General features: G+C 36.3%; 1 protein-coding gene across 1 annotated transcript in view; it reads left to right on the top strand.

Annotated features, from left to right (window-relative positions):
- The window catches only part of CNTNAP2 (contactin associated protein like 2), a gene marked incomplete at its 5' end in the record, with an annotated part of 444,129 nt that overhangs the window by 123,501 nt on the left and 293,824 nt on the right, over window positions 1–26,804 (top strand). The window contains one exon of the mRNA XM_027896436.1: window positions 23,125–23,325. Within this exon, the coding sequence (XP_027752237.1) occupies window positions 23,125–23,325 (201 nt within the window). The remainder of the gene's footprint in view (window positions 1–23,124; window positions 23,326–26,804) is intronic.

Raw genomic sequence — 26,804 nt, 5'->3', positions numbered from 1 at the left:
TATTTATGACAAGTGTTTTATATCAACATATTTGAGTTTGGTAATGTCTGTGGTTCAAGGGGTACTGTACAAAGCAACTTACCACAAGAGGCAAGGAATAGAAATTAATTACAAAAGAAACAAAACATTTGAGTTTTCTTTACTGTCTGTATTTTGAACTAGATACATCCTTCTAACACCATTTAAGCTCTGGAGATCATATATAGGATTACATTAACTTATTTTGATTTTGTTGTGTGTACTGTTTTCTACTTTTAACACTTGCTTTACATTCTCACAGAAAGTATCTTGTCTTAGTTATCTGCATTACCATGCTATGGCAGGAAAATGAGATAATTTAAAAAAAAAAAAAAAAAAAAAGGAGGGGCAATTTTCTGCTGTGATAGTATATTATTTCTTTGTTCTGTTAATGCATGACAGTTGTCTCAGCACTTCTTCTGATATAAAATATTGGGTAGCTGATATAACAGACATATCCTCTGGCTTTCCCCAAATGTTTGTATAAAAAGTTTAAATTTCATTCTTTTGCACTGGATATGTGGCATATGAAGCCTTCAGATTTCAGCATCAGCAACATGAAGGCACTATCATAAGTTGAAAATGTCTCTGGATTTTTAGAGATTAAAATTGCTGAAGCTCCCACAGCTCTTCTAGGGGGCAGAAACCTGGACACACCTGGGCCTGTGGGGTGGGGTTTATCCCGCTTGGATGGGAGAGATGGGCAGGAATGCATGGCACATGCAGCAGACCCCAGATTAACTGCTTATAGGTACACAGCCAACTGGAGACCAGGAGATAATACCAGTGTTTCATGCTGCCATTCATGTATGTATTTGTATAATAAATGCATACCTTAAAACGAGTTTGATCTAAGCTCTGGAAGTGCTGTCAATCCTCTTTGGACTGGACAGACAATCCAACCTGTCAAATCTGTTCTGGGACACAGGTGTAAAGGCAGCCTTTTAGATCCTGAGCCATTTAGAGCTTTTTAAATCATAAGTAGCAACTTGAATTGTATCAGTAACTAGTCAGGCAAACGCTGCATGAAACAATGCCAAGAATTGCTGCTATTTAAGAGATTTCTGCTATTCAGAACCTCTGTGTTCAGTGTGAACTATAGCTTTTGGTTACTCTTCAAGGTTAGCGATGTAAATTAAAAATATACCACCATAGCGGTATCCTGGACAGAAAAGTACATCCATCCCTTGCTACAGGATTGCTCATTCATGATAAATATAAATATGCAACAGAAGGTCCCAGTAGCTTGTTCAACACTGGGAAATAAAAAGAGATAACTAAAAGTAATAGTTTCATTTTACTAATGTTTCTCATCTACAAAAATTTCCAAAGTACATAAATGTGACCTTTTCCTAAGCAGTGGAAGATCATGAACATTAGGATACATGATTTAGTGCTCTTTCCCTTCATTTGGATATGACAAATACTATGGAAAAATGTAGTTTTCTGTTTCAAATGGATTGCTCTAATCAGCAACTCTTTGCTATGAGAAAAAGGCTTTTTGCACTAATATCCATGTAACTGTTGCAGTTTTAAAACTGTTTTAAACTATTTCTTCATTACAATGCAAATGACCGCAAGAAATATGTGAAAATTGATTTAAAGTAATTTTAATCTCTGCTTCTGGAACTGGTAGTTGTTCTCAGACAGCTTAATAAAGCTCATCACCTGTGTACATATTATGTAGTGACTATACATTGCAACTGCTATAGCTTTAATTTTCTTTTAATTAGTGGCCATCTGAGGCACTGAAGATGGGACAGTAGAGAACTACATTTTTAGGAGAAATTTCACAACACCTTAAATCTTTTTCTGAATCTATATAGAGTTCTATCAGCAATGATATGATATGTGTACTAGGGAAGGGACAGAATGAGGTTACCTGAGGATTTGACTTTTCTTCATCAGTAACACAATTCTGTAGAACTCTGTAGCAATGATACAAATCTTGTCATATAACAAAAAGCACTATAGCATGTTAGATTAAAAGAAGAATTCTCAAATAATTTTAGTATCAAACTTTTTGCAAGTTTATGGTATTACAAGTACTATATTTGAAAAAGAAAACTAGATTAATTACAATATTTCTTTTTTTTTTCATGAATGTGAAACTAAGTAACATACAGGTTTAGCTATACTGAATAGTATGTGGAGTATACTAAGTGAAAAAAAATTAAATATTTCTTCATATAATAGGGTACTGATATTTTATTTTAATAGAGACATCCTTAACTGTATTTTCCTCTCTAGCCTGTGGCAAATCTAAATGTTTCTATTCTCCCACTATTTTAAACAAACATCTTTGTTTTAAATTACTACTCAAGATGCTCATAGACATTTTAAATATCCCCTCTTTCATTTAGGTGAAACTAGCGAGTAAGAACAACTCAATGACTAAAAAGTAATTGTTTCATTCCTAGACAAAACGAGTCCACAAGGTCAGGGTAACTTATGAAGTTAGTATTAGTCTTTGCAAAACAAGATGGATTAACAGTTATGTACTGCTTCACCCTCAGTGAAGTATAGTTTCACTGGTACAAAATGCTGGAGAGTAAGCTACACTCTCTCGACTGTAAACCTTCTTGTGGCAAGTGCAATATCCCAAAAAGCCACTGAAATGATATACTGAGAAATTATCTGTTTAGCCCTTTGCTAGATTGTATCACAAATACTGAATCACAGATTTCATTATTTCGTCGTTATATCAGCATCTCACCTACAGAGTTTCTAGTCAGAAGGTTTTAGCATAGCCAAATGTGCCAAAAAAAAAAAAAAAAAAAGAAGAAAATGATGGTGAAGTAGACATCTGTCTGGGCATATTTCTGGGCATAATCCATATTCAACTTTAGTGTGTCTTAATTTAGTAAACTGTCGAGTTTCATGATGAGACCTGCCCTTCGCAGATGTCAATGCAGTAACCCCCCTCCGGTTCTCATCCTTGTCTTCTCCAAATAAACTTTGTACTCAGTACTGTATTCTGATAGTGAAGAGGAACCAAGAACTTACATTTTATATCCTCATCGTGTAATGAAGATGTCTGAGATACCACAATCAAACTATCTAGTCTGGTGGAGTAAAGCATCTTTTTAAAATTTAGGGCGGATGTTCAGCAGTTTCCCAAAGACTTATCTCTAGGAACTATGTAAACTTTATGAAGGTGTTTTGGTTTTTCTTATTGCTTTTTTTTTTTTTTTTAATAAAAAGAAGTATAGGAAATATTTAGAAGTAGAAAGTTGGAACTTTTCAAATTAATATACTTATGGAAAAAATATTTCTTTGAAGTTGTAATGTGGCATAATTTTTAACCATTAGACTGCTGTTCAGTTTAGCCTTTTGTGACTGAATTCAACAGGGAATTCTTCCAAAGCTCTGCCATCTTAAGGCTAAGATCTTACCCTCTTTCAGAGGCAAGTCCACAACGCAAAGTTAGGCTGATTCAAATTGGAGGGCTCCTATCTCAGTGTGCAGTCTGACCTTTCCTGTTTTCTCTTTAACTGTCATTAGAACTGTAGCTGCAGTGGAAAGAATTGCTCTTTAAAGGTGTTTGTTAGAAGCTGTAAACTTTCAGTATATTACGGCTTCACCACTTGCTCTATGTGATATTTCTGAATCTCTAAGCCTGATTCAGTTCCCTCTGGCGGATTTAGCTTCAGTCTATTGAGAAAGACACAAGAAATAAGTTGATATTACTCCCAGTTTTTTCTGGTTTGTTTTTTTTTTTTTTTTTTTTTTTATATCTGCTTGGTACACGGAGGATGGGGAAAAGGTGTCAAACCAGCAAATTTTTTCAGATCTTGTGCATTTGTCCTGCAAGAATTTTCAGAGTTGAGAGTGAGGAATAAGCAGAGGGATCATAAGGACTTAGTTATTTATCCTAATGGCTGTATGGGATGTCGGTGCAAAAGGCAGATCAGCACTCCTGTAGTTGCTTGAGGCTTTATGCTGAGTATAGGGAAATATTAGCCTGCTGTTTCTTCTGCTTCATCATTTAGAGTACTGATGCAAAGTAGAACTGAAAGGTTTCATATTCTATTTTACCAGAAGGCATGTCAGTTAATTTTTTGTATTGGTCCTGAAGTCTTTATGCCTCTGTGATGTAGCTTTTATCTCATTTCAGGATCCAAATAGCTACAAGCATAATGGCTCCATTTGAGTGGTACTTACCCTATCCCCTTTCTAGTACAATTCTTTTGCCTAAAGCTGCTCATCTTCAAACAGTTTGAGAAATCATTATGCATATTCATAGGCTGTCTCATTAAGGTCAAGTGTACGAGGTGTCTTTCTACCCTCTCTCCTCTTTCCTCTCTGCTCTCTCTTCATTTTTTTTTAAAAGAAGTGGAACATGCAACAATTACTGCAATGACTTTGAAAGTAGACATTAAACAACCCTAACTGTTGTATCCTGTGATTTTTCTGTCTTCTGTCAGTAAATAGAGGGTCACTGGAGTGCTTTGTACTATGACATATGTAGAAACATATGGCATGAATGTAAATGTGCCATTCATCACTACATACTGATGAAAAGTGCTCTAGCAGTGGCAAATGTTTAATTCTGTTGCACATATCTGTATGATTAGGTTTTTTTCAAATGAGACCTCTTGCCTGAGACCTGATTTTCTGAACTTAAAAGGTACCAAAACTTTAATATTATACTTCACACATATATAGAAATACATGTGAAACAAAATTTTTAGCAATTTAATTCAATAAATAAAAGTAAAGCTCTTTTTCCATATAGATTCTCTAGTCTGATGGAGGAAGAGTCTAATGTTTTTTAGTTGTTAACTAAAATAGCGTGAATTTATACACATTTAAAGGCAATAAACATTATTTTGTCATTGGCCAATTCTAAGTTATTGAATGAAATAAAAGTATATAAACCTTATCTAGTCTGTTCTCATTTCAGAAAGCTTTCAATACAGATATTTAAGTCCTTTGCCTAAAACAGAGAAGGAAAAATGACTTCAGTGTTTCCATTACTACATATGAAATGGATTTTTTTCTAACAGGATAGGATCTCATACACTTTTCCTTCCACTGTAGAGCTTTGTTTTGGAGGCTTTTTAATAGTCTGTCAGACCTTAATGTATTAAGGTTACATTTGAGAGGTAAAAAGAGGAACAAATAGTTAAAATGAACTGAGGCTGTTCTTACAGAGTGTCCAAGTTTGTTTCCTTGAAGATGAAATGAGCAGAAAGAACCACTGAAAAAGAATAAAATGGAAGGGCAAAAGCATCAAGCCATTTAGGACACTGTTTTTATCCAGTTGACTTATCAAGGTAGACTCTTTGTATAAAGAAAGGAGAGAATATACTGACAAAGAGGAAAATATTAGCCATTGAAGCATCAGGAGATCATGTCTAGAGGAGAATCTCTGATGGCAGACTTTCTTCCTAAAGTCAGTTCATCCTCCAAGCATCAGAGTAAAATAATAGACCCATGAGAGACCTGGAGACAGAACAGACTATGTTTGTGTCTTTGCCTGCCAAGTTGGCTGAAGTATTCTGCAGCTCAGTTTTAGTTCACTGATTACATTTTGCATCTGTTCTTATTTGCAAGGCATGTTCTTTTTATTCCAGGCTTCACTCGTAATCATTTTGGTTTGTAATAAGCTTTTTTTTTGTTTATTTGTTAATTTATTTCAAATTTGGCTTTCTTGCTCATTATGATACTTAACTGTATCTCAACAAATTTGGCTAGTGCATTTCTTCCTTATGCTGTGGAACATCATACTGACTTGTTGAGAGGGTGAATGTGGATGCTTCTCCATCTGGATACAAACTTTCCAATCAGCCTCAGTCAGTTGACAGACTGAAATTGTCAGCCTTTACCTGGCCTCATCTTGATTAGATGCAGCTTGCTGTCTGGAGTCCTTCTGAAATAAATGAGGATGTTTTCCTGTTTGGTATTTTGGTTTTTCCTCGGGTTAACACTGAAAAGTGATGTTTTTGGGCTCTCCTGTCCTTGGCAGTTACTTGGGTTTGACTGGTTAAAGCCACTACGTAGATGGCAAGGGATGACCTGAGTGTAGTCTGTTGCTGTGTTTTGTGGCAGCATACTGAGTTAGTTTAGCTTTAAAGGATGGAAGAGGGAAAGACTCCAGCCTGATAAAACCACACTTATGGGCCATGTGATATGAGAGATTGGTTTTATTACTTTACTGTTCAGAATTTAAACTTGCACCGCCATAGAAACAGTTGCTATGCAGAGTTGAGGGTATTAATAATCTCAGGGCTCATCATAATATAAAAAAGCTAATTTTTTTTTTTTTAAAGATGTGAATCAACACCCGGTAACTTCGTTAAGTAAAAATGTGTCCCAACAAAAATGTAGTGTCATAACTTTAGAGTTTGAGTAGATCACATTAAAATCACGTGATTCGTGTTGGAATATCTCTAGATATTTTCTCTAGTCATTCTTGCACGTGTAAAAAATGAAAAGCTAGCCCACTGTGCAAGTGCAGAAAAAATAACAAAACTCTAAATTAAAAATCACCTCTTGAAGTCTTCCTCCAGGAGAAGGTTCTTGATTTGCTCTATTTCAATTGGGAACAAACTTTATCACTGGCATTCAAGGTAGCTTCTTAAGTCAAAAACTAATAGAAATATTTCCTACTCTCAGACACTGAAGCTCCATATAAGAGTACACAAGAATAAAAGTCTATTGTGTCATCCTCTTAATTTATTTCAGATGCTCATGGTTGGAGCCTAAGCATCACAGAACATCTATACATCAGGCATAAGGCACTGACCTCAACAGTAAGAACAGGCATTTGAGAGTGACATAGCAGATGTAATTGAAAATAAAGCAGAAAATTTGTCTTGCCAAATTCTTGGAGGATGAAAAAACCCTGACATCATCTGCAATCAGAAAATATTCCTCATTTGTTGGAAACTGAGCTCTCAGAAATTAAAATACAACAAATCTATTTAGAACTCTTTGTGCACTGCAGGGCCCTAAAAGCCTGTGTTTCAAGAAACATGTCCATTATTGAGGGAGAAGAAAAAAGGAATGGTTGGGAAAAGAATGATGAACAATACCATCTACCTCAAACTGTTACTGTGAATGTTAGAAGCAAACATTTAGCTCTGGATTCACTCCCACACACTTGCTCCCTACTGGGGGCGTAGGAAACTCAGCACAAGCTGCTTCAGGCCAGTGATATGCTTCAGTTATCCCTAGAAAATCGCTTCTGTGGAGAATATTATTGAAAGCCCAAACAAACCTTGTGTTTTCTGTAGAACCGTTTTTTCTGCTTTTGGTCAGAAAGTTAAGGTCCAGTTAATGCTAGACAGTTAATTTACCTCTGAAATGATGGGAGTTGGTGGTTTTCAAATTTTATTTTCTTTTTATGATATTTTCTTCAGTTTTTCTGTTCTTTGGGTGGGTGCAGACGTTGGGAGGTGTGTGTTTTTGCCTACTCCCTACATCACTGGAAAAATTGCTCTATGCTTCTGTTGACTTTGAGGAACAAGCTCAGTGATCCAGCTGTACTACCTCAAAGCCTGGAAGGTGTGAGTCACTAGGCTCACCTGGGGATTTCTGGCATGCAGAAGTACTTTCTCATATGTGCTTGACTCTTAAAGCTTCCTTTTTATTAAACAACACTTCAAAGAACAGCTCCTCAGCAAATCATATCCATGGTCATTTGTTTGACTGCTTTTACTGTCTCATCTAGTTCATGACAGTAGGAAGGAAAAGAAACCACTTTCCTGTTCCAAGTGTTCTAGCTGTTGCTAATTTTTCTGAAACTGAAATCAATGTAGCTAAACATTCAAAGAGCAGATTAGTTCAAAGGAAACATATAAAATCCTGTTCAGGTCTCAAAGGGTGTAAGTTCACTTTTTACTCAAATAGATAATCAAGTGATGAAACAGTTACTGAAAATTTTTAGAAGACTGAAAAGAGATTCATTCTACTGTAGAATTCCCAAACAGCATTCAGGGTGCAGTGCTGCACACTGATGTGTAATTCTCTAAATTAATTTGCCTGGAAGGTTGGGTAAGCTGTGTTGTCACTATTGCTGTTAAAATATCTCAGGGCTTCTTGATTCCACCTGTACCCTCTGAAAGACATTTTCTAACAAATTATTTGGGCAATAAGTTGCAGTAGATATCCACTTTGATCTGTACATACTCAGAGAAGGAAAGTACTGCTGATGCAGTTTCCCTAGACAAGCAGGAGGTGTACAGGATGACTTTCCCATGTCTCCCTCACAGGACTTGCTAACAAGTGAAGTCAGTGTAGATTATGTAGAAGTGTGACTGTACAATGTTATTAAGCATTTGTGTGAAGGCTGTCTTCAAACATTCACAGTAAATATCAAGATTATTTGCATGTTTGCATTTCATCACTTAAAATTAGTCTTAGTGCTTTTCTACAAAAGAGGAAAAACGTACAATAACTATAATGTGAATTTACAGAAAATGTTTTTACTAGTTTCCATAGAGGCACTCAGTATGGGTTTTAGGGCAGCATCAGAAGTATGCTGCAAACTTACCTCCACCTCTGTTTCACATGGTGGGAGACACAGAACTCCAGCAAAAAGACTGAAGGGAGGATAACAATGAGGGCAAAAAGGACTTTTATTTCGTATCATCTGAGAACTGGCCTAAGTGGTTGAAATAAACTGGATAGAACCTAAAAGCAAACTAATGATAGCATTCCATATGGTTTAGTAAGAAGAGTCCAACATGAGCATAAGGTGAGGAGTCTGTGAGACCTCGTGCACTTGTGAGCTTCTACAGCTGGAGAACTTCCACAGACCAAGCTTTCAGATTTGGAATGGAAATCTGCAGATTATGCAAACTAGGTCTCTTGTTCAGAGAGCCTTAACTGCTAAGTGTAAGGAACTCCCTCCACACATGTACTGGAAGCCAAGTGTTTCAGTGTCATGTTAGATGTCTGTATCTACTTTTATGGTGTTCAGAGTTCATGTCATTAAGAACATTAACACTCTTTTTATGCTTCCTAAGTTAGGGTTTTTTTCCATTTACTAAGCCCAAGTTATACCTTTTTCAGGAGGCCTGAAAATATCGGCTTTATCTAGTATGGTTCAGGATATACTTCCCTGAGAGAGAACTATCGAGTTAATGGTCTTCCATTATCCTAGATGAGATATATGAAAATAACTCTGCACACACTGAAGCATTCAATAGTAAGCAAGTTAGGAAAATTGGTGAGAAGAAATTATTCCCTTCCTAAAATTATTTTTGTGGGTTTTTGCAAAGCAGTACCCTGAGCCTTGAGATGATAATACTCCAAAGAGAATAGCTTTTTATTTCCACTTTGGGATGCACTTGTGCATCACAAATAGAAATCACTGTAGATTTTCTTTGAGACCAGCATTGTCTGACTGCAATGGAATAAACCTGTCAGTAGTCATAAAAGCGAATTAAATGTGTTTAGTAGCATGTCAGCAGCAGTAGGACAAAATACTGCTACAAAAGAATTGAAAATGGCAGTGTTGTAAATTACTGGGTTGGAGATCTAGGACCATCACTGCTCGATTGGATTCCCTTTTCCTTAGCAATAGTCTGTGGAAAGAAATTAGTGCTGTCACAGAAACGTGGATATTCCACAGAAACTACTGGGCAGGTATGGTGCAGGAGTTTGAAAGGCAAAGCTGACTTAGCTCTCCAAAGCCCGAGCATTCATTATTTGTGGGTCTAGATCAGGCATGCTTGTCAGAGATGCTGGCTTCTACCTGAAGATATGTTTTTGCTAATATTGTTCTGGTAATTACCACAGAAATGTGCTGAAATGGTTAATTTTACTTCTGCTGTACAGTGAGCATCTGATGAATAACCAGCTGAGCCAATTGCACGGCAACCACAAGGTGTACTGAGACTATTCTGAGTACTGACTATACTGAGACTACATGTCTGCTAGACAAAGTACAGCTGAGGCAGATTCACAAGTATTTCTACTCAAGAGTTATTAGCAAAAGGCTTGACTCATGAACATTCTTTGTTCACTAGTATTAATATTCGTGGCTTGCTTGTCTATCTCATTGCATAAACCAGATTACTTGAAAATTACAGGTCTATGGGAATCAAAAATTAAAAACAAAAAGAGACGCTAACCTACTTAATGTTACTATTCAGAGGGGCCTTCTGATAATTATTTCAGTGATCTTTACCACTGTGCATGGCAGCTCTGAGCGGTTGCTTCATTTCTGTCTGACATTTTTACCGTGGTGGTCACACATTTTTGCTACAACTGTCACGTTAATGTTAAACCTGCGTTACTTAATGCCCAGCAGTATCGTAAACCTACACTTGCAAGTGTTTTGCAGGGCCCTATGAGTAGTGGAAAGAAGCACTGCAGATGCCAGAGATCAACAATCACATTTTTCATTAAGTCAGAGATAGAAGAATCAGAGTAGCTGCTATTTTAGCCTTCTTGCTAGGTAGAAGTCACTAATCAATCTTATGGTCTTAGTAGTATATGAAGTGCCAAATTTTCAAGATTAGATTTTAATATTTTCAAATATAATAATATTTTTGAAAGTGTAGTGAGAACAAAGATATTAATATCCCTTGAAGCTACATCTGTCCCTCCCCTGTCCTTTTGTTTCCAGTCTGTATAGGCTTGGGAAATGTCTGCTATTAACTCAGTTGCTGGCACTTGGTTGAAATGTATTTTGAACTAATATTTTAATACCAGCATCAATACTGAGTGTCTTCATATTCCCTTTTCAATAATATTTTTCTGCTTCATATGATCTGTAAGTTATTTCTTCAGATTCACAAATAATATTTCATTTGGAGCAATTGCCAGTATTATCTATGTTCTTTTGAGCAAATAAGACAAGTAAAGCTAAATCCTTGACCTGATCTGTGAATGTCTAGGGGTAGTCATTTCTCTCAGAATGGTTTGTCCTTTGTGTCTTTAAAAACTTGCTTCATTACTTCATTTTTTATTTCTTGTAGATAGATAATTTTTATTAGTTTGAGTTTTTGTTTGGGGGTTTCTCTTTTTTTCTATGAAAGGCAGTAGAAAGATCTTAATTTTTTATTTATTTGCAACATATTCTTATGTCTGAGTGAATATCTTCCAAGTGACTGGAATAAAATAGATTCTGAAGAAAATGGGACTATTCATCTCTGTTCCATATATTGCAAAGATTTTTCCATTATTAGGATATTCTTAGAAGGTTTAATTTTTTTAACTTTTATTTTTGGTGAATTTAGTGTTCACTGAATTTATGTATTGACATTTCAATGCCACTTGTGCAAAGTTCTTTTCGTTTTTCATTCTTTACTTTTGAGAACTGAACCTTTTTTATGGACTAAAAAAATGCTATAAATGAAAGCTAGTTTTGTATCTAAAAACTGAAATTACTATTAATTCTTGAATTAATGATGGAAGACTTTTATCTTGTCATAAATTTCCTCAACTATCCAGACTGCATGTTTAGTGAAATTTTACTCATTAAGTAGATACTCAGTAGATTACACTATAGGAAAATTTCAGCTCTACTGAAATGTTTGAGTTGCAACATCAGCTCCTCTGAAACAGTTTCCTGAGTACTAGAAATTACAATTATTAGCAGCACTTTTGTGGTACTATGAGCTCCTTTTGCTGTAGGCTTTGGGGTTTTCGTTTGGTTGTTTGTTTCTGTTAGGTTTTTGTGCATGTGTGTATGTTCCTTTTAGAATAGAATAGCTGAGTTGATAGGGACCTACAGCACCCATCTAGTGCCTGACCACTTCAGGGCTGACCAGAAGTCCAGAAGTCAAAGCATGGCTTTAACAGCATTGTCCATACTACTCTTACCTCCAAGGAGACCTCAGTAAGGAAAAGACCTCACTGTAAGCAAATGCATTATTGCATTGGTGAGGAATGGTGTCCAAATCCCACGTGCTCTCTGCATGTGTGCAGAGTTCATGCAGAGGGAACCAAAAGCCTTTTTTCCACCTCTGACATCCCTACATCCAAAGCAACATGTATAGTACAAACCCCTTTACTTACGTGGTCTAAATGTCCATATTACTTTAAAGGGACTCCCAGCAGCTGCATCCAGGGCATGGCCACCAAGAAAAGGGACAGATCCCTGGGCCTCCTGGGCACAGAGACTAACACTGATCATGTGCTCTCCTTTAGACATTGGTGGTTGTCCACTTTGGAGACCACTTCCCCTCCTCAGGAAGCTGTAGGGAGCAGTGAGGTCATCCCTCAGCCTCCACATCTCCAAACCAGACAAACCCCATGCCCTCAGCTGCTCCTCAGAGTACATGCCTGCCATCCTGCTCCCCAGCTTTGGTGCCTTCCTATGGGTGCATTCAAGTACCCTAATATCCTTTTTTAAGTGATGAGAGCTATAATCACACAATACCTAGGGTCCACACCAGCATTAAATACAGCAGGGTAGTCACTTCTTTTGAGCATCTGGTTGTACTGTGTTTGGGGCATTCCAGGGCATGATTTGCCCTGTTGGCTGCTAGGGCACAAACTCCTGACTGCTGTTGAGCCTCCTGTCAACCAGCACCTCCAGACCCCTCTCTGCAGCAGCTCCTCTCTCAGTTTAGACTTGTATCTGGTGTTGCTCTGTCCCAGGTGCAGAACCTGCCATTTGTTCTTGTCAAATTTCATGCTGTTGATGATTACCCAATACTCCAGTCTATCCAGATCCTTGTGTAAGGCCTCTTGTTCCTTGAAAGTCAACAGCACCTCCTAGTTTAAAACAGTCCACAGACTTACTAACTGTGCATTCAGCTTCTGCATCCAGACCATTGATGCAAGTATTGAACAGAATTGGCCCTAGAATTGAGTGCAGAAGAACAGCTCGAGTGGACTGGTCACTAGCCAGATGTAGATCAATTCAACCCTTTGAGCCCTTCAACCAGTTCTTCACCCAGTGCACCATGAACCTGGGTTTTAAGGGGGTTGGGGTTTTTTCCTCCTCTTTTTTTTTTTCCCCTTTCCCTGCTTAATTAGTGGAGAAGTCTCCTTGAGAAGAGCTGAATGAAACCTTTGGCCTATTGACTTAATTGAGGAAATTTTTGTTTAGTTTTGGTTTCTTTATGCACAAAAATTTTGTGTGTATGTGCACGTTTTGAATTGTTGTAATTGTATGAAAGAAATAAATATACCTAGTCAGTTATGCAAGTTGCAGATCTGCATTTGGTAATCTGCAAGCAGATGGATTTTTGCAGCTGCTCAGAATGCAATGAAGTCAGTAGCCTTCATTAATTTTCAGCATTTGATTGATGTAGTTCATCTTCTGTAGTGGATAATAATAGCAGTTAAGCAGTGAGAATAATCTGTCACAGTGTGGCAAATTTTAAAACTCTATATACTTGTGTAAATATATATATCTGTCTGATGGCCAAAGGAACTTCACAGACTTCTTGAATGCCACTATTTTAATTTCATCTATAGATAGTTTTATGCTTTTCTATTCTTGGAGATGCCTATGGAAATCAGAGGGCTGTCTTAATATTCAAGGAGGTATAATTTTTCTGTCTTCAAGGAAATCAACTTTCTATTTGTTAAATATGGGGAAACCTAATAAAATAAATAGCAAAGTTGTTAATAATTAGAGTGGGCACTTGAAAAGTAACTAAGTAGTTCATTTCTAAATGGTGTCCTTTACAGTTCAAGTTTACTTATTTTATTACAGACAGCATCTTTTCATATTACGGCAGAGAAATCACTTAAAATTCTACATAAAATGTGGTCAAATATCTAAATGTCCAACAAAGCTGTATGAAAGGTGTGCACATACTTAGCAATAGAAAAGCTTATGTATGTGTAAAGAGTCACTGATAGAGTCCAAAGGGTAGGCCCAGGCCAAGCATGCTGAAGTAAATGGGTAAGCTGTAATCAACTTTTTCCAGAATCAACTTGACTTTATGTGGAAATTTTCCTGATACAGTGTAGTATTCTCTATAACCCCTAAATATCAGTCACCCATGTGAATAAAGGTTTTTCCTTGTAAGTAATATTTCTCATTGCTCAAGAAAGTACTCAGCTACTGTAATGCGTGTATATATTTGGTACCTCTGCAGGAGCAGAGACAGTGTAATGTATCTTTTGCCAGGTAACAATATAACAAACACTTAACTGTTCAATTTTGTTGGACTTGAGCTGCAAAGACCAATAATGCACAATCATGAATTTTTCAGCATCTCAGAAATATTAATTTAAAATATATCACTGCTACAAAATGAATCATGTTAAATTTATTAAGAGGGTTGTATTTATAAGTATTATTGGAGTGTAGGGGATAGTATTTACAAGCCTTCAATGAAAAGGAAAGCATTATTAGACCTAGTAATAAAGCATCTTCATTTTCACATATGCCACCCTCTCCTCCAAATGCTGTGGTGTTCTCTGTATGCTGTAATTTCTTTATTGGGGCATAAAAAGCATATCAGAAGCACCAGTATTACGCAAATACACATATTTCTGCTTTTCTTCGCATGAGTCCTATGGCTGCTGATGCTGGAAAGAATTTTCTGAGAGCAAGAATCTGTTGGATATCTGCTAGCAGGAAGCCAACGAGGCAGCTGGTCCAGCACTGGGCTCTCTTAGAGTGTTGTTTCTACACAGCACTGCCTTTGAGCTATATGGCACTGCTTTCACAGATACATGCTGCAAGGATAGTTGAATTTTCTGAAAATGCTAATTTGTATTTCCTCCAAAGAAACATTTGCATAAAAGCACTCTGTTCCTTCAGGTGGAAGTCGTGTCCCCTGCAATGAGTTAGAGTGCTTTAATGATGGTTGTGCGGGTCCTGAGATGTCACCCTAAAGTACGTATAGCAATAGTGTTTGTCGCTTAGGCGATGCTTCAAGAAAACATGCTTAAGTTTATGCTGTGACCTTCAAATAGGTGTCCTAAGTGAGGCCAATATGATTCAGAATAATGATGAAATTATTACATGCTACCAAGAACGTGCATGAAAACTTGAAACTGTAAGTTCTCCAACACCTTCTGAAAGCAAAATAAAAAAGACTTTTCAGGACATTGCCTAACATTCGGTTTACTGATGCAATAATTAGAAAGGCTACTTCAGCACACTATATTCCGTTCCCTGCCTGTCCATGGAGAGGGGTTAGCAGAATGTGAAAGGAGAGTGCAGGATGTACTTGAGGGAACTAAGTTGTATCAGTGAAGAGTATGTTGAGGATTCAAGCACTCAGAAGCTGATGGAAGAAAAAAGGAAGGGTTTCTTTAGTGGTATCAGTTTTGACTTCCATTAGTCTTCTTTCTGCCTCGCAATTAGAACAGAAAGTCAACCAGGATAACTCAGGGAGTATTTTCTTATGATTCAAACTAATACAGTTAAAGTTTGGCGCTACAGGATTGTGTTATGGTGCTTTGTAAAACAAAAAAAAATCAGGCAGTGGATGATTTTTTTTTTAAGTACATATTTTCCTATGATATGCTAGAATAAACTGAAAGACACTTTAAAGGAGATGTATTTGATCTTTCCATTTGTGTACTAGGTTATATATGAACCACTCCTCAGAACATAGAATCAGTTGTCAATTTTTCAGTAATTGAACTGTAAAAAAAAGTTTCTAGCCCTTACCCATATTCTGTTCATAGTGCTGAAAACAACTGCACTGTTAATTCTTTTATGTCCTTTGTTCTTGACTTTAATGTTCCTTAATCTAAACTGAACTGCAATTGCCATCTGTTAGACCAGGCACTTAAATGATCCGAGTCCTCCTTCATATGGCTACACTGAGGTTCATTATTTATTGTTCCTTCCAACGTATGATTATTCTTAAGCTCTTGCTTCAAATAAAACCCATATAAGGTAATTTTTGACATTAGGGCCTAAATTGGATTTAGGTTCCTCCCTCCTCCAGGCACTCTTTTTCAGTGTATCAACTTCTGTTGCTACAGTCTTTTTCCTTTGAAGGTACCAGAGATCTCTCTTCTGTTTCCCGAGGTGCTCTTGGCATTAGTTTTTTACATATAACTGTGTTGAATGGTTTAAAATCACATCTAGCATTTCAGAGAAGTCATCCTCTTCTTACGACTTTAATAATATCTGCTCAGGTTTCTAGTAAGTTGTGTCAGAGCAACCATTTCATAATTACTTCTCTGGCAACCTTTGGTTCTCTGAAAACTTTATTTTGGTCACTTCTTTCTACTCTACCTTGTAAAGCATCTGATTTATCTATTATATATAGCTTTAAAATAGTATAAGTTTATATTGTTCACTATCAGAGTAAGTTTGCAAAATAAAGTTTTCTCTGTCCTGAGTTGTTATGAAGGAGACTACATAAATACAAGGGAACTGTACAGTTTCATTTCCTGAGAAGACAGTCTTCAAGTAAAAAAAGAACATACACAATCAGTATTTGGTAATTAAATTTGAAGAGTCATTATTTTCTTGATGAAGAAACAATGAAAGAAAGGAATGAAAGGAGTAGAAGGAGAAAATGAGTGCAGGAACGGTTGCATTATATTTTTGATTGATCTTATTTCCCACCTAGATAGACTAAGAAACATACTGACTTTGATTTCAATAGATTTTAGTTCATAAGGACACTTTTCATTTATTCTTTTTTTTTTCCGAACATTGGATTTTTCTGATCTAAACCCCACTTTCTATGTTAGTAAGATGAGAGCGATAGAACTCGTATCACCAGAGGAACTTTACTGCAAAATTGACATTTGCAAATCTCAGATAAGATTGTCAAAACACTCGTTAACTTCAATAGAACATACATTTTTTCATTTTTATAAACCCAGCTGTAGCACCTTTGAAGTCCATAGCAGAATTAGTTTCAAATTGTTATATATAGTTTTAAGCTTTTATATATAATCACACTTAGAAAGAAATATAGAAGGAGGGAAAAGAGGATATTGTCTACTATAATTTTTTCTGTATCAAATGTATACATCAGTGTGCCTACAACATTGTATCAAAAGGTCCGTAGATTAATCATGTTGCTAACAACTGTTGTGTTACCATCCCACACAATTCAACAATACCAACTAGGATCTTATCAGAAAATAAAATGGGAGACCTCGTAGTATCAGATAATTATAATGGTAATTTTTGTCCTCCCTAGAAGGCAGTCCACTTATAAACGGGCTATCGTGTCTAGTTTCTCGAATGATTTGTAGTTTAGCGTATTATAGAATACACTGCAGTAATCTAATTTGAAGGGACAAATGCACTGATGATGGTAAAAATCATGACGTCTAGTAAAGAGCTGTCTCCAGGCTGACATTTGGGAAGAAAACCCATTCCAAAGCGTTAATGCAATGCAGTTGTCAAACACTGGTTAGAAATTCAATAGGGCCCACAGGCAATTCTTAACACCAAATGCAGAGCAGCCAGCAGCAGGTGAAGATGGACGTAATTTTTATTACACCTTGAAATTACTGCCTCCTGTCACTGTCTTAGGTATCACATTTAAGTTCACTGAGCTTTCAGCTGACTATCCCATCCTTCCAAGTTATCTGAATGCCAGTTTAAAGAAGACACAGAGAGGTATTAGTAGTGTAGTACATCAGCAGCACAGGCCACTGATCCTCGCTGGTCTTCCTCCAAGTTCATGCCAAGTAAACCTGCCAAGCAGAAAGAGGGTTGCAAAAAAACTCTTGTCAGCCAGCACTTATTTAGGTGAAAAGTAATTAGCCACTATTGTGTCAGTGATTAGGCAGACAGCCATCTAAAAGAAATCCCATCAGCTTCGGGGTTAAATTTTCCATCATGTCTGTTTTGCCTATGGCTAATGGACAGAGCACACCATGAATCTTTGTGTGGACATGCAATCTTTCCACTTGGACTTGTAAATAATGCCAGTCAAAAAAAGAATACGAATTATTTTATATGCTCAGGTATTCTCAAAACCATCTTCTCTGAGACTGCAATCAGGAACCAAAGCATTCTCATACCAGATGACATTTATCAAGACTGTCAGCCAAATTTTAGGTCATGCAACTGCATCCATCAAAACAAAACACCACAGATCTATTGAGGGAGAAAGAGAGCAGATTATCTTTCCTGAGAAATAAAACTATTATTAGCGGTAAAAGGAGTTGTGAGTGGGCAGGACTGTAAGTCAGTTATTGCAATTGAAAGGCATTTTCAGCAAAATAAATTACGTCACTTTAATGTCCTTTCAAGGAAACAGGTGGTCATTTACCTTTTTTAAAAAAAAAATCCTAATCAAATTAATCTTACTATAATGTCTATCTGTTGGGAGAGGAATTGCTTCAGCGAAGAGTAATGTGCAGACTAAATTTAAGGGAACCTGTTTTCTTTATAACTGTGTCAAATGTATTAGCAGATTGAATCTAATTAGATTGTTCTTAGTGAAAACCATTATGAATTCCACCAAGAATCTGTGGTTACTCTCTATCCAGCCTAGCTCCTTACACGACACCAGAACTGAGAAGTCTCTTGGGTTGTATGGTCTAATGATATGTGATTGACCATAAGTGTGCATTGTACATAAACATCAAATTTTCTACTACGTACTTTTTTTACTCTACTCACATATCATTTCCCAAACTTCTATGGCTCTATAAGAGTTTTGTATTCAAGGTCAATCCCAACACTTACATTGGCTGACTGGACTATTTATTGGACTCTAGGATATTTTGACCAACCTCAAATAAAACACTCCATAGTGGGCTAAGGTGCAGAAGTTCACCGTCAGAACCCCCAGGAAATGGCATGCAATATTGCAAAAACCCTCTTTTTTTCACTATCCTTTACCTTAATTTTCTTTTTCACCCTTTTTTGTAATATTATTGCATTTTTTTAATTTAAAGCATACTTTGATTTCCTTTAAACATTAACTTTTATATTCCTGCTAATATGTCTGCAAAAAAGAAACGTTATGAGAATAGTATCATTAACCTTAAATTACTACTAGCTACTCAACATTAATTCTTTTTATTATTATTTTTAATTTTAATAACTTAGGTCATAAGCACATAAAATATTTTATAGAAAATGCTGCTTAACAGCATTATAATTGTTAAGTGAAATCTGCTCTTTATAGGTGTGTTTGGCTGTGCAGAAGTCATATACACAGCTGTGACCAACAAATTGTCTCTAAACACTTGTGGTTAGCAATAGCCATATGTCATGTATTCTTAAAATATCTGCTAGTGTATTAGGGGAATACTCATTCCAGTGTTGTGGTGACTGTAATTGCCAGGAATATATATCAAATTACAGTTAACTAGGACAGATTTTTCACTTCCCTGTACCTTAAATGAGATTTCTGTGTACTGTTGATGGAAATAAAGGGTAGCTTTTCTTGCAGATTTTGACACATTAACCATGACTACTGCATCCTGTTCTCAGCTACATGGGAATAATGCCATAAATTGTGATGATACAGGTCTTTGAGATAGTGTGAACTATCTGCATTACCTTTTTTGTCAGGGAAGTTGGCTGCAAGCAGGTTACTAATTCAGTCTTTCTAGAGAATGGTCTCAGCTAATAAGTAGATTCAGAAAAACTGGAACCATAGGTGGACATGATGGCCTTATATTCATGCTCTAAGTGTCTAGCTGGTTTCCATGGAAAGTATTAGCATGTTAAAAAATTATTAAGATTAAAAGGGAAAAAGCAGTTTGTAACCAGCACTCAATAGATAAGGTATTTTTCTGGCAACTTTCTCCTTTAAACCTTTCCAGACATCTTAACGCCAATCCCAGATATATAACTGTATGAAATGCAGAAGTCTTCTTTTGATGGGGAGAGGAGATGGATTTTTGGCTGTGACCATATTACACTGTCAGTGTGTTTTTCCAGTCAAGGAAAGGGCCGGTCATTCCATACAGGTTTGGTCCATGAGTCAAATAAGGAAAATGTGTGGAGTGTAAAATCCTCAATCCAAAGAAATAACTTCCTTCCTGTACACAGGTTGCAGCTTTTCCTCCACACTCTCTCTGTGCCTGACCTTCAGGCACAGGTCATTCGGCTTCTAGAGTTTAGACAAGCCAGTTTGCTGAACATGTTCACCTGTCATTTGAGCCAGACTATCAAAAAATTAGTTGCAAGTGAATTGAGAACTACATTTATTTCCAGTATCTGGATCCTAAGCAATCTCCCATCATCTTTAAGATAGCAGGAGGAGACTTAGTTTCTTTTCTAGAAATGGTTATTGACTTCATGCACATATATGCATCTTGATGAATAGATACATTACAAGGTGCAACGAGATCTTACCCACTAGTAGTACTTGTACTTTGACAGAAGGATCCTGAAATTGTTTAGAGGATGCATTTGACTGACAAGAACATGTTTCTGTCTTCTTTAGTACAGTGTGCCACAATAAATCTGGAAATTCCCTAAGTGGGAGGGGAAGTGTCAGGGCTGCATTGGCTAGAATCTACTATCCATAAAGAAAGTCCTTCTCAGATATAATAGCTAACACAATTCCTATTGCTAATGACATTCCTAATCTCTCTTAATGGCTACTCTAGGACTCTTTGCTCAGAAATCCAGTATGAGGCTCTAACTGTCCTAATACATTCCTTACTAACACTTTTGAGCTCTTACATGTACAGTGTTTTCTGCCAAAAATGAGACATTTCTGCCAGTGAATGTATAAGCCTTTCTTGGAAATGAATCTGCACTAAACTTGAATCCCAGGCTCTCAACAACACTGTGTTGTATTCTCCATGCAACTTGACAGGTGACAATTATAATTTTTTTCTCAATACTTGGGAGTGGGATTAAAGAAATACAGAAAAAAGAATTCCTGTTCTTCCTCCCCCCTGCTTTTTTTTTTAAATATTTTTTTTCTCAGTGCAAGAATATTATTGAGTTTTATACAGAGCTTTGGACTAAGGATATGAATATTAAAATAATAACCACCTTGCTTCACCTGCTGAATTTCATCTCATTTGGCTAGTGATGCATACTCCCTGTGGAGGATTCGTCTGCTTTGCTTACCTTATCTCTGAACATTTGATTAGAAAGACTTACACCATATCAGTTGCAAACACATGGGTCCACAAGATTCTGTATAATCCAAAATAGTCTGACGCTACGCAGTAAAAATTAAGACTGGAAAATAAGACGGAGTCATGGAGATAAGAATAATCATAACATGGAAAGTTAACTTTACTCCGAGTTGCACCAAAACTCATCAGGGTATGTCAGCACATTTCTGTGAACTGGGTGAAGTAGTACTGAAGCGCTTTTGAGTATGTCTCAGTTTGGCAAAGTGTTCGCATGTAGTTGAGATATTAAAGTGTGGTATCAGGCCACAGATTTTAAAATGACTCAGAGATTTGTATTAACAGGCATAAAAGAATTGAAAACATACTGTTATGTGCTACATTTTATGGCTTTTATTGCTGTAAGGCACATCTGTCATGTGAATTAGTATTCTCTGAAGCTGGCAGGTGAACTCCCTGGAGAATGTATTTTTCTGATAAATACAACAGAGTTAGCAGTATGGTGTGTTTTTGTCTCTGCATCCCTGGAAGGACAACTGTAGTCAGTGGTGTTGCTCTACAGGAAGAGCTGAACTGACTGGGGCAAAGGCCTGGCTGACTCTTTTGAGAAACTGGGCTTTTGTGCAAGCTTGTTCAAGGCACCGGAATAGATTCTTACAGGTGTTTTTTTAGGCTTTCATATTTCTTGTTTCAAGACACATTTCTTTGACTTGGCCCTCAGTAGTAGAAGGATATAAAGCAGAAAATTTAAAAGGGAAACAGAAAAACAATTTAAAATGTGAAAGAACTACACATGACAAATATTACTGACAAAACCTGATGCACTTCTAGGAAGTTTTATGGTAATATGCTACAGGATAATCTATAGAGAAAAGAGAACTTTCTGGGGTTTATTTACAGAGGATAATTGACCTATTTCACTCCTTGTCTATGTGAGATGGACAATATATGCAGTAAATATCAGCTGAGATAGTGTATTTTTACAGTAATAGTCAAATTTGAAAATTTTTCACACCTAAATGATAGAATAGTATTCTTACAGGAAGGCAATATCACTAATATTGACTGACTCTTCATTGTTTTCATTTCAAAACCCTGTGCCTTACTCAGATAATATTTTTTTTCATTTTGGTTCAGTGGAATGTTCGTCTAAGAAAAAATAATGGTTAACCTATAACAGGAAAGTTTCTGTGCCTTTTCTTTATTCCCTTTCTAAACTACCTTCCAACTTCCACAAATCTTTCTACAAGAGGAGTATGGAGTGTGTTGTTTCATTATTATGATATCTCATCTTAAATCTTCTCTGGTAACTATTGACAAATGGTACACAGTAACACTTCCAGTGACTTGCTGTTTAGTAGTTTAAAGCAATATAATGCATACAGACCCCATTTAGGCTGAATAATATACCCTTTTTTGCATGAGCCTACAAAAAAAGGTTGCTGGATGGGGGAGATTTGGCCAGTTCTGCTGTATTTCTTAACAACTAAATTAGGTCATCCTTCCTTGCGTTTTTCCACAACTAAACTGAAGCTTTTGTATTTCCATTCTACTTCCATTATTTCTTGTGCTGCTATCTGTACCATTAACAGAATCAATAAGGTCATATGGTGCTGCTATTTAGAAATATTTGTCTCAATAAGCAGTAATTTTGGCTTACCCTAGGAACACAGCTTGGGTAAAAAAATGTAGAAACCTTGATAAACTGCAGTATTTTCTGTATTAATTGTTAAATGATGTAATCACATAATAATCTGGTGCATCCCTGTTGTTTCTTTTCTACAAAGCAGTGTTGCTCTCCAGCCCACAGGAATTTATCATGACAGTGAATTTGCTTCACGTAGAGACCTTGAATCTTTAAGGCATCAGCCTTGTGTCCTTCTGATCAAAATTAATCCTTACTAGTTCCATATGTAATGATTAGCATCAGTTCCTTGTTCAGGGAAGACTCCTCACATGGTATATCCATTATCTTTTCATAAAGGTGATCAGAGTCTTTTCCCATCATCAGTCCTTACTTGATGGAACTATGCTCTCACATGATCATTTTTCACATGCAATGTCCTTCTTCTCTACTACCACTTCAAAAAATATATTGCAGAACATTTTTATCTTTTGCCGAAGTCCTGGGTTTATTTTAATTCAGTTCCACTGTCTGTCTTTCACCAATTCTTGTCTTGTCTTTCTTCCCCTCTCTTTCAGAGGACAAAGTATGGACAACTGTGTACCATGATCTGCAAATGCAGACTTCTGTGGGAGGCAACAGCCTGGAGAAGTTATCTGTACTGCAGCTCAACTACAGTGCAACAATGGACCAGATTTCTGCCATTACCAGTAGTGCTGAATACTGTGAGCAGTTTATCTCCTACTCTTGCAAGATGTCCCGGCTACTGAACACACCAGGTAGGCTGAGAATGGGATATCCATTAAATATGGTGTTAAAACACTTTATCCGAACAATTTAACAAGTATTGCTGTTAGACTAGTTCATTCATCGAACAGACTTCTTTGTTCTCCTTCATTAAAGCTGACAGAGGTAAATAACTGAAAATACAGAAGACATTATTTTCTTTTAAAAAATTGCCTGTTTGCTTACTACCAAAATGATTTTTATTGCACCGTGTGTTTGTGTGTTCTTCTTCTCTTCTCTCTTGCTCCTTAAAGCTGGAGGCTTTTGGTAAACACGGTAACTTTTAAAGTTTAATCAATAGGGACATTGAAAAATTGCTTTGAACTTTATCCTGTTTTTCTGGTTGTCAGTTTTCATATGTTACAAGCAGCAAGGGCACTGGCTGAATGAGGGCTGGAATTTTCCCACTGATATTTCTGAAACAGTTTCTTAAACACAGAGTATTTCTGAGTAATCTGATGCCTTACACATTGTAGGGACTGTCATGGTCAGTAATGCAATTGTGTAAGAAATGATATGCTGTTACCTACAAGTAGATTCATTATAAGTTTCTTCTTTTGCTGGGTATCTTTACTTGAAGAGAACAGTTCTAGTACTGCTTTCTCAACTTTCTCTAGCATATGCCTTCTCAACAAGTGTAACTTGTAAGTGGTAAAGACAAAAGTATTAGCTGTTCCAGAATTAGTAAAGCAGCACATAAGGAATTCCATTTTAAAAACCCTTTTAATATGCATCTGGTACTTTATGTATGCTCTAACTGTGTATGATAGATTTTGATGTTAAATAAATCTTAATGGTACTTAGGGAAGACTGATTTATAAGTGGAAACATATAACACATTTTCGTGATTGTGAAATGAGTTTATTGTTACAAGAGCAATTCAAATGCATTTCAGATTAATTTCATGGCTGTGTACTTACAGTGTTATACTTTAGGGTGCTTCCCCTCATGAATTTATTTTAGTTTATTTTCTTATGGTGCTATAGATAAGGATTCATTTGGGATGCGTGTGCATTTTAGTCCTATTTCCATAAACATTCCGTTAGTTAATAGACGCTGTAATGTTTGTTATTCCCTCTTTCTCCTTCATGTTTTTTTTTTTTTTTTTAACTTTTCTAATGCATGCTTTGTCTCTGTTCCCGTTATTTTGCTTAATTTAGCATAGCACAGAGACTCTGCACTGTGGAAAATGATTTCTTCTTTCTTGGGCCTTAATATATAGATCCTGAATTGTGTTCGTAACTAGAAGTATTGTGATTAGGTTCTGCTGATGGATACAAGCTTCCTGCTTGCATATGGCTCAGAAAAGTTGTATATAAGGGTATCTTTGGGCAGGTATTTAAAAGGCAAATTTATTTGTTAATGGAGCTGGAGATAATGTGCTTGGAAATCCCATAGTTTACACAGAATAGAGTGTTAGATTCTTCTTCTTGAAATGTATAAGACTATTATTTCAGGACCAATTTGTGATTGTTAGTATATGTTTATATTATAATAAAATAAATATACACCATAATTGCAGGTCTTCTCCCTAGATTTAGAAGGACAATTAAGCAGCATAACTTACTGAAATTTTTTTAAAGCAATAATCAGCTCCAGCTATTTACATTTTTAAGGTTCTTAGAAATTTGTGAGCATCCTTTGCAGCTACCTCCTTCTTCATGTTTTAACCTTTTTTATGGAAAAATAAATTCCCTTAGAAACTCTTTATAAACTAGTTTTTTTGTATGGAAAGTGAGTTTCCACAGATATTCTTTAATGTGCTATTTTTTCCTTTTAAGTGAGAGAAAAATGCAACAAAGGCAGATTATTTTAACGTAGACAGTAACAAAAAATTACACTGCAGTGTTTGCATAACACCTGTTATGGTTTGTACACATAGAACAGCAGTGATTTGTGTTGTAGTGGGGAAGAGGCCAATACATTTTCTTTCTATGTGTTCTTGGCTTCAGTCTATGGTTTCTAAACCAAGGAACTAATTTTTCATACCTTTCTCTGTTTTGGAGGATTGCCATATTTGCTGAATATATTATGACACCCTATTCATCTCACAGCACAGCCCCAAGTAGTCATGTGGCTTCTTCCACCACTGAGCTTTTGGTATAAATCATTGCAGTATGGTGCCCACACAAAGAAATGAAAAAAAAAAATCAACATTTATGTATTCCTTGGGAACTGAGAACCTGTATTGCAGCCAGTAGTAAAACCCTCTGCAGGTTTCACGGGATGAGGTCAGAATTTCTGGCCTTGACCTTAGGTGTTTTTCTAGGCTGAAACTTTCTCATTTACACCTTTCAGATGTTTAACTAACCACTTTAGATAGAAAGCACTTTTTGGTTTAAATTGCATCAAAGAGAAGTGAGAAAATGGAGAAGTTCAGCAACTCAACTTTTTTACCTTTTCATCTCTTGGGGATCATGTCACTTTACAACACAGTTCCTTCCCAGGGTGAAATTACTTAGTTAATATATTTAAACCTAAGCTGTTGATTGATCTTTTAATGGCAAGTAGTTAACAAGCTACCAATAAACTACAGTTTTTGCTGGTTTTAGTTGTACATTTCCTGACAAGGTAAAAGTATATACAATTGCACTAATATATGTTCTGCTGCTAATAATAGCTTAAATAATTTTTTTGTATGAAGTGGAAACTACGTAGAAGTTCTGTAGTTTGGAAAGTAATTGCAGAAAGCCTTTACATTAATAAAACTGGGTTTTTTTGGGTTTTTTTTTTGACTGCAGGCACAGAAGTCAAAGAATTCTCATTGTCGTGATTTCAGAGAGATACATGAAAAGTAGTCTGTACAAACCAAGAATTCTCATTCTTCTTTTATGAGTTTTAGACTTTAAGACTTTCTTGATTTAGGTCCATGCCTTTTTTTTTCTGAATAATGGACTTTCATCCAAGCAAAACAACATATGCATACCACCAAACAGATTAAAATCATTGCTGACAGTAGCGATTGGGAGTGATCCGCAGGTAACAAAGCCATTGCTTTTCCATTTAGTCTGAGGGAAGATGGTAACAAGACCTTTCATGTACATTAAGTCATGAATGACTTCTATAAACATTCCTGAAAACAGGAATGTCATAAGGCTATAGGATAATTCAGGTTTGAAGAGACTACAGAATATCATCTTGTTCAGTTTTCTTCTCAAACCTGAATGAACAGTCCTCGTCTAGTAATAAGCAAAGACTACGTGGAAATGCAATTTTCTGTCTTTACTGTTTTGACTTTGGGGTATTTTTTGTTTGTTTTGAACTCGCAGCCCCGTATGTTGTAAATTATGTTCAAACCTATAGGTCTCTTTCAAAGCCTTAACTAAAGATCACCAGAAAAACAAAATTAGTCAAGATAGCTTGGTGACTTTCTTCAGAAAGTGCAAAATGAGAAACACCTGCTGAAAATATGCCATGCTATCACAAAAAAAGGTAAAAGTATGGGTACACTGTAAATTCTGAGGGAGCCATT

Source organism: Empidonax traillii, unplaced genomic scaffold, assembly GCF_003031625.1.
Source record: "Empidonax traillii isolate 1590-97213 ecotype Southwest subspecies unplaced genomic scaffold, ASM303162v1 scaffold496:size689020, whole genome shotgun sequence".
Lineage (NCBI taxonomy): Eukaryota > Metazoa > Chordata > Aves > Passeriformes > Tyrannidae > Empidonax > Empidonax traillii.
This window is presented reverse-complemented; position numbering and strand designations above follow the sequence as displayed.